The 11,418-nt window shown below is 40.8% G+C and overlaps 2 protein-coding genes across 3 annotated transcripts; one reads left to right on the top strand and one right to left on the bottom strand.

Moving 5' to 3' along the window:
- Positions 1–211: 211 nt before the first annotated feature.
- Positions 212–8,634, top strand: LOC135439323 (NADPH--cytochrome P450 reductase). 2 transcript variants are annotated; one of them, XM_064698034.1, is made up of 6 exons: positions 212–367; positions 5,051–5,255; positions 5,326–5,668; positions 6,706–6,830; positions 6,895–8,148; positions 8,214–8,634. In XM_064698034.1, exons 2-6 carry the CDS (start codon positions 5,065–5,067, stop codon positions 8,356–8,358), a joined length of 2,058 nt encoding a protein of 685 aa, XP_064554104.1. In that variant the 5' UTR covers positions 212–367; positions 5,051–5,064; the 3' UTR covers positions 8,359–8,634. The 2 variants fall into 2 exon arrangements, with proteins under 2 accessions (XP_064554104.1, XP_064554105.1); XM_064698035.1 differs by lacking the exons at positions 212–367; positions 5,051–5,255; positions 5,326–5,668 and adding an exon at positions 6,408–6,638.
- A 504-nt stretch (positions 8,635–9,138) lies between these two features.
- Positions 9,139–11,338, bottom strand: LOC135439324 (uncharacterized). The gene is made up of 3 exons (XM_064698036.1): positions 10,932–11,338; positions 10,706–10,874; positions 9,139–9,969 (listed from the first exon to the last, which is right to left on the bottom strand). The coding sequence occupies exons 1-3, from the start codon at positions 11,309–11,311 to the stop codon at positions 9,250–9,252; spliced, it is 1,269 nt and encodes a 422-aa protein (XP_064554106.1). The 5' UTR covers positions 11,312–11,338; the 3' UTR covers positions 9,139–9,249.
- Positions 11,339–11,418: the final 80 nt, after the last annotated feature.

Raw genomic sequence — 11,418 nt, 5'->3', positions numbered from 1 at the left:
AGGCGCGTTATACAGGGATTAGCCAAATACGCACACATTTAGACGCGCCTATACTCAACTACATACATACATATGTGCATGTGTATGTGTAGGTGCGCTTCGCCGTTGTTGTTGTAACTGCTGATGCTGCAGCCGCTGTAGTCGTCGTCCGCGTCGTCGTGGCTTCCACTTTAACTAAATAAAACAAATTAAGCGCTCGCGCAACGTCAACGCTAACGTGTACAAAAAAAAAAAAACGAAGAGGAAACTCGAAATAAAAAAGTAGAAACCAACAGTCAAAAATCTGTAAAAAAAAAAAAAATCGGGAAGGCGCATGCACAAACGACTGAACGGGTAGACACACTCTGGAATTAACAACGCACAAAGTGTAAGTTCTACGCATTTCAGATACATACACACATATTTTTAATATCTTGAACCAATTGATCGTTTCGATTTCGTATGCGGCATTTGATGGTCAAGGTTACAGCAACAACAAGAGAGATCAATACATATGAAATACACACGCATGCATAACATGCGCGTGTGTGTTTATTTGTATGTACACACGGGCTGCGTGCCTGCCTACGTGTGTGCGAGCGAGACAAACTACTGTTACTGGCGAAGTGTAAAGTTCATTACCTGTTGCTGTTGTTGCTGTTTCTTTTGAGTCGGGCTTCCTTTTTTTTCATTTTGGTTTTTATAAAACAGGTTGCATGCTCGCTAAATTTGAGGTTACATTTGACAAGTCCGTCTCGCTTGCACTCCCATCGCTTTGCCTCATGCACGCGCTATCAGCAAATTAATTCAATAAATGTTCTCTTATTTCAAAATGAGTTTAGGCGCGCCTTCAAAAAAAAGCAGACTACAGAATTGGTTTTTTTTTGTTTTTCTTTTTTTTTTTCGTATCTGATGCAATCTGTCAGCTCTCTGTTGCTTGATTGACCTAAACTCCGTTTGTCGCTTTGTTGTTTTACTTCTCAGCTGTTTTTTGCCGTTCTTATCAGTTGCTACAGCTGACTTTCAATACCGTAATAGCTGTTCAATTGACATAGTTCGTTTCTTTAAATACCCTATCTCCTATTGGAGATATTGCAAAAACAAATCCAAAAAAAAAATCATTGAATATTCAAAAGTTTCTTGACTTTTTTTTTCAGTGTTTATACGAATTTTGAGTGAATGCCCGCGTATTTATAGCTTAAACTTTGCACGTTTCGCGTCATTGACCAAAGCAAAATAATAATAATATTAAAAAAAATTAGTAAAAATATTTGCCTTTGGCATTGAACCAAATAAAAGCGATTGGGTTTCTTTAGGGCAAGGTTGTCTTTAAACTAGGCTTCCCCTTAATTTATTGATCTACACTAGTCTCAATTCTAGCGAAACCCTTGAGTTTGCCCAGTTTTAAAATGGCAACGACTTTTCACAGCGATAACAGAAACTCAAACACACACACACACAAGCAAACAATAATTTTTGCTTATTCATGCTTACTATTTGGTTTACCGACTAACTATGCACGTTCACGCAATCTAAGCGCTCTTATTATTCACCCTGACTAACTAGCGCGATCGGGTCTATGAATCTAGGAGCAACCCTCGCAAACGGACTCCAAATATGCCTACTAGGCATTCGTTTGCAAAAGCCACACACACGTACCAAAATATTTCGCGTGATTTGCAAGGTTTTTGTGTTTTGACTGAAAGTATGGTTCGATTATAGAAATCTATCTGAATGTGCTTTGAAGTACAGCAGAAATAGCTGTCATATTGAACAAAATTATCAGAAAGTTTATAAATTAAATGTGTTAAAGATTTTTATATACATATGTATCCCTCTTAGAGGTGAGTCTGCGGCAGGAAATAATTTTAATATTACATCTGAAACTTATCCATTTGCTTTATGAGTGAGTTTAAAAAATATCTATTAATTCTTGTTATATATTTTTTATATGTATCCCTCCATTTCTTTTATTTTTGACTTTGAAAAATATCTATTACTTTTTTTTTTTTTTCATATATATGCTTAAAAACTTAATGTTCTCTACCTATTGTTGGCTGGCTTTTTTTCGTAGCTATCTAATCTTGCTGTTCACTTAAATGTTCTTTGTTTGTGAAGTATTAGACTTATTTTATTGTGCATTAAAACTTTATTGTGCTTGGATCACCATGATCTCAGGTACAAAAGTAATTCATGAGATATGATTTTAAATGAGATTTTATTTGGAGAAAGTGAGGATATCTTCGGCACGCCGAAGGTTTTATACTCTTGTAGACAATTTCCTTTTCCAGATATTTGAGCATTGTGCAGCTTAAAAATTCGGAGTTTGTTGAAAATATATTTGAAAACAGAAAATTTTGTCATTTAAAATCCGACTATTCCACTGATCTTTCCTATAACAGCGATATTATATAGTGATTCGATGGTAATAAGATTTTGCATATAATTGAGGATCATAATGGAACTAATAGATCCCGAGTTTGGTCGAGTTATCTTAATATAAAAAAAGTTTCCATATCGGAACAAACTTTCGACCGATCGTTCCTATGGAAGCTATATGATTTAGTGGTCCGATGTTGATAAGATTTTGCATATATGTAAGGGGCACAGTAAAATGTATAAATGCCGAATTTATATCTATATATATAAGATATCTTGATAAACAAAAAAGTTTTCCATACAAGTATTTAATTTTCTACCAATTTTTCTTATGATATATGATTAGTGATGCGAACCGGCCGGTTCTTCTTTTATGCGTTACACATTTAATGGCAAAATTATAATACTCTCTTCAAGGGTATAAAAGTTACTTTATTTCACTTTTAAGTAGTTGCTTTAATTGTAAGACATTTCTTTTAAGGAAAACCACTTAAATTAAATTTTCAAAATCATAAACATGTTAACTACATTTTAATTTGAAGAATTGGTTTGAAACCCACCACCTACATTTCATACAATATCCTATTAACTATTTAGTTAGTCCAAATTCCGAACCCGATGGCGTCCAATACCCTGCCAGTTCTGACCTACAAAAGTTGAGCAGGTTTTCCGCTTTTGCCACTTGTCGAAGTCGCCATCGTCGTCGTCGTCGTCGTCGTCGTCGTCTGTGATCGCATTTGTTTTATTTGCACCTCACTCAGTTGACCATTGAGCACCTTTCCTAATGGCAGCTCGTGGATGAGGCGGCATTACGGCTGGTTTTGATTTGCATACGCGTCGTTGTCGACTCTGGCAAATGTTTAATATTTATTTTTTTGCCTTTTGCTGACCACAGCAACAAGAACTAAATATTGCACGAGTATTTTCTATGCAAAAATACAAACGCTCGTAGACGAAACACATTAGACATTAAAAAACCTGCTCAAAATTCAAGGTGCAACCTCAACGTGTTTTTTATGATTGACTGTTCCCTTTTTCTGTTTTGTTTTTTATATACATATATTTCACTCAAAAAATGTCTGGGGCAGAGATCAACGTTTCAGATACAAATTGAGCAGCTGATAAGTATTTTTGCGTGTTTTTACTACGGCAAAAAATTCATTAAAAAAAAAGTATGTAACAAGTATTTAAAATAAATTTTTTGAATTTTCTAGCAATTTTTTTTTTGTAATAAATTAATATAATTGAGAACTTTCCGAGATTTTAAAAACTCTTCCAACAAGTAGAACTTTGGTATAATTTGGAAAACCCTCTCGAAATATTACGCCCCCCAGATTTATTTCGTGAGCTATTCAAGCAAAATTCAAAAATATTCAATAATGCTCAAAAAATAGAACACATTTTTAAATAATTTAAAGAGCCTAGAGTTTTATATGCAAGGCGCCAAATGCATTCTACTTCCTACAAGTTTACAAAGGTTTCATTCATTGTATAATTAATATATGCTATATTTGCAGCCAGAAACTTTTTTAATCACATTTTCCATTTGAGTTTCCTTATTTGATAAAAAATTATTCCAAACGGGTTATTAAATTTAATTTTATTGCAACTTACTGCAGGCTTTTATTTATTCGCTACTCTAAATACTCTTTAACAAGTTGTTAAAGAAAACCATGCGCATGTCAAATTTGAATTAGGTTGTAAAAATAGAAAAAGTACAAACCTAAGGTGATTGAGCTCTGGAGTCGAGCTACAGAACAATATCTGTGTGTACAAAGCCTACATATACATATGTATATGTAGATATGCCCGTCAGATACATATCGTGACGTAATGCATGCCGTCATGCTGTATGTGTATGTGCATGTGTGTGGGTAAACACAATGTAAACAAAAACGTAAATATAACTCGACATTTTGAAATAGAATTGAAGCCACATTCTTTTGTTTACGCCCAAGATTGGGTTGCCGAAAGTAAATGGATATTTTCGTCATTTCCAATGAAAACGCGCTCTAATCTCTCACGTAATTTTGAAGTGAGCCTCATTTATTGTTGCTGTGCAGCAAATAATCGCAAATGCTTTGTTTGATAAGCAGCGATGCGCTTTCGCATAAAACTGTTGGCGACAATGGCTACAACTGTTAGTTAACAGCGCGCTGCTAAAACGAACAGACCAAGGTGAGACGCGGGCAATGCGCGTTGAGTTAACCGTTAACTCGTTTCGCAGTTGTGAATCAATTAATTGAAATTATTAATTAGCGTAAAAGCAAGGGAGCGTCTGTCTCAATAGATAAATGGACAGGGCAACAACAATTTAAAGCGCATTTTATAGTGTCAATGTCAACGAGCGCGCGTGCGTTAGAGTGAGAGAGTCTCAATACGTAAGCACACGTTTACCGTTAGAACAAGTGCGGAAGCGCGTTTGCCGTTAGGCGCCTCAGTCGCATGCAAAATAGTTTCAAACTGTACTCGCATTAGAGAGTTCTATTCTAATTTGTGTGTTTGGTGTGTGCGTCTGTGTGTGTGTGCGGCATACGTGGCATACATTAGGTGCGTACTCAAAGTGCGATATGCAAAATTTTGTAGACCCCTCCGTTTTCCCTGCTACAGCTTACCCGCCGGCCCCACAAGCTGCTCGTGCCTGTGTAAAGTGTATGCAAAACTGAAACTAACATTTCCCCTCTGCTTCCAGTCAGACTTTAAACCATGGCCAGTGAGCAGCCACCGATTGATGGAGTAGCAGCAGCTGCCGCTGCCGCTGTCGCTGCCGGCGGCGACGAGCCATTTCTGGGCCTGCTGGATGTTGCGCTGCTCGCGGTGCTGATCGGCGGCGCGGCCTTTTACTTTTTGCGCAGCCGCAAGAAGGAGGAGGAGCCCGCGCGCAGCTACTCCATACAGTGAGTACCCACTAAAGAAAGTTCTTTGCAAGGCACAAGCAAATGACTTTCTAATCTTTCTAACCTGCAGGCCCACCACAGTGAGCACCACCACGGCGACGGATAATTCGTTTATCAAGAAACTGAAGACCTCCGGTCGCAGTCTGGTTGTCTTTTATGGCTCTCAGACGGGCACCGGCGAGGAATTCGCCGGACGTTTGGCCAAAGAAGGTATCAGGTATCGGCTCAAGGGCATGGTGGCCGATCCCGAGGAATGCGATATGGAGGAGCTGCTGCAGCTCAAGGATATTGAAAACTCATTGGCCGTCTTTTGTTTGGCTACCTACGGCGAGGGCGATCCCACCGATAACGCCATGGAGTTCTACGAGTGGATCACCAATGGCGACGTTGACCTAACGGGTCTAAATTATGCGGTAAGTGCATTATCACAGCACGCTTAATTATTCTGATAAGGCGTCTGTCTGCCTGGCTGTCCCTATCTAATCGCCGATTACATGAATCTCATGGCCGTCCAAATTGTTTTTCTTATCAAGCATTGGCATATGCAGATAGCTTAACTTATCTATTTACTATACTCTTGTACGAGCTGTGTTATAAGCATAACACTGTTTATTTGTATATAAATATTATATATAGATAGATTTTACTATTAGTATTGTTAGTGAAATTCATTTGTCGCTTACGTTGCGGGAAGTGAAATATGTCAACCACATCAAATTTGCACATTCGTGCTTGGAGAGCATTAATAATAGACTATCAAGACAATAATTGATATTTAAGAGAGAGCTAAAAGAGGGAGAGGGAGAAAGAGACTCAATTAAACAATATGTATTTTACTTAATACGATACTACTGTGCATATAAATTTTCTAATTTCTGGACACGTATTTAATTGGCAGAACAACATGAATTCCAAATATTAAGGAAAGCAATATTTTAATTAAAGTAACCGGTCTGCTTGTGACGTCACATTAGTTTAATGTTAAGTCTCTTTTACCTTGCGCTGGCCACTCTGTTAAGTGCGTAGCAGTTTCTGTCAGTCATGTTAGTTGGTCACACTGTCACGTAACAGCTGTTAGTAAAACGTGGACTCGCTCGCACAATTGTTGCGCAATTTTGTTTACGATTTGTGATGCGAGATAATTACAATAATTCATTATTGCTGAATGAAAACTATTGCCATGTGAAACATATGCGATTGCGGCTGCTGCGGAACACATAACTGGGCGGGAGCTAAATAATGTTAAACACGTTCGCCGGCGCCGGCAGCGCTTTTGCCCTTGGCACGCGTCGCTGTGAGTGGAAGGGGCGCACTTTGATCTGGCTATTAAATAATTTATATAATAAGGCTACAACACGCGTAGACAGACAAACCCAGCACGGGGTAATGGAGCATTCATTATGTGGTTAATTACGGTTGTAACAATTCGTATTGCTTGTATTCTCAACAGGTCTTCGGCCTAGGCAACAAAACCTACGAGCATTACAACAAAGTGGCCATCTATGTGGACAAGCGTCTAGAGGAGCTTGGCGCCAACCGCGTCTTCGAGCTGGGTCTGGGCGACGACGATGCCAAGTGAGTCTTTCATAAAGTCTAAAGGCAACTTCAATTTGTACTTACGTCTCAATTACCTTGCTAGCATTGAGGATGACTTCATCACGTGGAAGGATCGCTTCTGGCCTGCCGTCTGTGATCACTTTGGCATTGAGGGCAGCGGTGAGGAGGTGCTGATACGCCAGTATCGCTTGCTCGAACAGCCCGATGTGCAGCCGGATCGCATTTACACCGGCGAAATTGCGCGTCTGCATTCCATGCAAAATCAGCGGCCACCGTTTGATGCTAAAAATCCATTCCTGGCCCCAATACGCGTCAATCGTGAGCTGCACAAGGGCGGCGGTCGCTCGTGCATGCACATCGAACTGAGCATCGAGGGCTCCAAGATGCGCTACGATGCCGGCGATCATGTGGCCATGTATCCCATCAATGACAAGTCGCTCGTGGAGAAACTCGGTCAGTTGTGTAATGCCGACTTGGATACGGTGTTCTCGTTGATCAACACCGATACGGACAGCAGCAAGAAGCATCCATTCCCCTGTCCCACCACTTATCGCACCGCGCTGACGCACTATTTGGAAATAACTGCTATTCCGCGCACGCACATACTCAAGGAGCTGGCCGAATACTGCACTGATGAATCCGAGAAGCAGATGCTGCGCAGCATGGCCTCTCTGACGCCGGAGGGCAAGGAGAAGTATCAGAGCTGGATACAGGATGCCTGTCGCAATGTGGTGCATATACTGGAAGATATCAAGTCCTGTAAGCCGCCTCTAGATCATGTTTGTGAGCTGTTGCCACGCCTGCAGCCACGTTACTATTCCATTTCGTCGTCGGCCAAGCTACATCCAACTGATGTGCATGTAACAGCTGTCCTGGTCGAATATAAGACGCCTACGGGTCGTGTTAATAAGGGTGTGGCCACCACGTATCTGAAGCACAAACAGCCCAAGGATGGCGACGAGGAGGTCAAGGTACCGGTGTTCATACGCAAATCACAGTTCCGACTGCCCACCAAGCCGGAGACGCCTATCATTATGGTGGGTCCGGGCACCGGTTTGGCGCCCTTCCGTGGCTTCATCCAGGAGCGTCAGCATTTGCGCGATGAGGGCAAAACGGTGGGCGAGTCGGTGCTTTACTTTGGCTGCCGCAAGCGCAGCGAAGATTACATCTACGAGGCGGAGCTCGAGGAGTGGGTCAAAAAGGGTACGCTCACCCTGAAGGCGGCCTTCTCTCGCGACCAGGCGAAGAAGATTTATGTGCAGCACTTGCTGGAACAAGACGCGGATCTGATATGGGATGTGATTGGTGAAAAGAAGGGACACTTTTACATCTGCGGGTGAGTTTAAATGCCTCTACATCTCAGTCCAATCTCTTTAACATGCTCGCTTATTTTTCTTGTAGCGATGCCAAGAACATGGCCGTGGACGTTAGAAATATTCTAACGAAAATTCTGTCCACAAAGGGCAACATGAGTGAGGCGGATGCTGTCCAGTATCTGAAAAAGATGGAGGCCCAGAAACGCTACTCGGCCGATGTGTGGAGCTAATCGCCGCGCGAATAGCACTCGCCCACAGTCGCGGAACAAAGAAAGCAATGAAAACAAGAAAGAGAAACTAAAAGCCACACATTAACGTAAGCGAAAAGTCGTTGTAGTTAATTAAGCTATATGAATTAATTATATATGAAATTGGTTTGGGAACTTCAGCTGCGGTTCAACAAACAGCGTTCAAGTAACGTTTATGCCTAATTCTAGTGTTAAATTGATTGATTATATAAATATATATATATATATAAATGTATTTATATATAAAATGCCTTTTAATTGTTGTGCAAATCGATTTGATGATGATGTTAATTATGATAATGATGTTTGTAATTGTATTTTAAGTAGTTTTTGTATGTATGCAATTAATTGAAATGTTCTAACACCACATTTTCATTTAGTTTGTGTTCTTTTTATTGGTGATTTCATAAAACAAATGAAATAATTTGTGCAATCGTACAACAAAATAAAAATTGTATTTCATTTTCTATATGTAAACGAAAAATAAAAGTAAAAAAAATTGCACATGTCTGAGCTGACTAGCAAATAACTTTAATTGTTTGTATATAAGCCTGAAGCCATGTAACAGTGCATCTGGTAGTCGGATACTTTTTACATTTAGCTTCCCACATATAAAAAATATATGTTAGTTAAAATAAAATGTTAATGTTAACTTGTTTGCGTCATTAACATACTGCTCCTCATGTTCAGAGTATTCGGCCAGTCTGGCAACGCTGCATTGCAACGGTTAATGCGAAAGCAAAGCAACAAGTCAGTGAAAAGTGCGCGTAATTCTTTAAAAACTTTATTTTAATGTGTAAATATATGTGCAATATCCGTAAACTAAGCTAAAACACGTGTCCAGGTGAGTGCCCCACCTATTATTGTAAATAGTTAATCAAAAACTCCCGCTCGCTCGAAATGCGGCAAAGTGTAACGCAGCGTCTCCGCCAAGCGGGTGGACGCAAACATTTGTTCGGTTTTTTGCTTGGTAAAATCGGCGTCTGTGAAGTTCTCCAGGTTATTGTCAGACGTTTCGGCCTTGTCCTGGCTAACGGTGGGCAGTATGCCGTAATTGGCAAAAAAGCCATAGCTCTCGCGGCGATGCACCTCGGCCAGCAGCTGGTCGTAGCTGGGCACAGGCACGCCCAGGTCCAGATTGAGCAGCGTCTCCGACAGGCGATTGTGATAGATTTTCAGCAGCTGCGGCCGCTTGTGCTTCAGCACATCCAAACTGAGGCTGGTGTAGAAAAAGTAGTTCAGATCGATGCCCGGACTGCCCCAAATGCTCAGCTGAAAGTCTATGAAGATCACATCCTGCAGCTGCTGCGCTCCATTGTATTTGAACAGCATGTTGTTCACCCAAAGATCACCATGATTCAGCACTTTGATCTCCTTATCCACTGGCGCCTGGGCACGCACCAAGTTCGCGCGCTGCTGCTCCAAATATTTGCCTATCTTGCCCGCGATCCGCTCGAAGCCCGACCAGCTGTTGACCAGCTTGTGCAGCTGTTGTCCATTGCCGGCAAAGAAGCGCATCAGCAGGCCGTCGTCCTTGGCCAGGCCTTCCGGTGACAACATGCCATCGCCATAGGCTTCAAAAATTTCGGGATCCTGTAAAGTGAACATACATTTTGTTGTGCAATCAGAGAGAATTTTCGGTGTGCAACTTGTATGAACAATCCACATCCAATATATTCTCTTCTGCGTGTTAAAAGGATTCGATTCCATGTATACATATTCCTGATCCGTACCTGTCTGTCTGTCTGTCTTTTCCCATGCAAGCTATGCCCTTTGTCTTATAGTTGTCGTCTTAAAGAACTATATTAAGGCCACGAACTTTAAGTTCTTGAACAACATTGAGAACCTCATCAAGATATCTTAATCAAACTCAGCAATCAAGAGTTTGACTTATTTCTTAACATATCTGCATTTAAAATCGGGCTACTATATCATTTCTGTTTCATAGATAGAAAAAAGGCTTTCTTGGTTTTTCTTCTGATGATGTTGAATACACTTAATTGGATTTCAAGATAAATAACGATAAAAATTGAGCTACTCGTTTAACTAAATTAAAAGCTGTTTAAACACGACTAAAAGCATAAATAAAATGCGAAGTAGTTTAATTAATTGAATTCAGTTTAAATAAATTCAAAGCTGTTTAAACACGAATAAAAGCATAAATTTGAATGCGAAGTAGAAATAATATTACACAAACAAACAAAAATTGAAACAAAAAATGAAAATGTACTTAAATAGTTATCAATTGCTAAGTCTTTGCTTCCTTATCAACAAGTCTCGACTCGCTTTTTGTATTATCTGTAGAGGGTCTATTACATTTTTGACTTACCAGCGTTGCTAGCACCATTGAGGCGGCATGAAATTCGGCAAGTCGTTCCATAACCAGACGACAATGTGTCTCATCTAGGCCCGTTTCACGGGAGCCCATCACAAAGCCGAGTTGGCCAAGATCTTCAAAGACGAGCGTGCTCTGCGGCTGCTTCATGCACTGATAGAGTCTGAAAGCAGATCGGGTTAGCAAATCTGATTGCTGCGGCTAGACATAATTATCTCACTTGGGTCCGAAGCGTCGTTTGCATTGCGTAAGCAGTTCGAGGCGTGGCAGCAGCTCGTAGTACGTGATCTTCTCCTTCAAGTACATCTGCAAGTCCTCGAGGAACTCCACAGATTCAATGCGCGGTATGCTCTTCACAATCACTGCCAGTTGCTCCTCCTTCTGCGAAGCTTTACCATTTTGTTGCCTGTAATTCAATTTCACACGATAGATTTGACTGCAGTAGTTCTCGCCGGTGCTGCTGCCCATGCTGCAGTGAATCCCTGTCAGCTGTATACGGGATGTGCGCAGTGCCGTCTCCAACACCTCGGCGAAGAAGGGCACATCCAAATGCTTGGGCGGCGAGGCCAGCAGCTCCTGATCGTACACAATGCTGCACATGTTGTGATCTCAAGTGGTTTGAAAAGCTTGAACGAAGCGTCCGGCATTTTATACGCACAGCCACACAAAGCTGAGATTGTTGTTGATTTTAAATTAGCGTAATTAAT

The sequence above is a fragment of the Drosophila montana genome, unplaced genomic scaffold, assembly GCF_035044405.1.
Source record: "Drosophila montana isolate Dmon_TW-CO22-7 unplaced genomic scaffold, ASM3504440v1 contig_402_1, whole genome shotgun sequence".
NCBI classification, from domain to species: Eukaryota; Metazoa; Arthropoda; class Insecta; order Diptera; family Drosophilidae; genus Drosophila; species Drosophila montana.
Note: the sequence above shows the minus strand (reverse complement) of the source record. Positions and strands in the feature narration are given on the sequence as shown.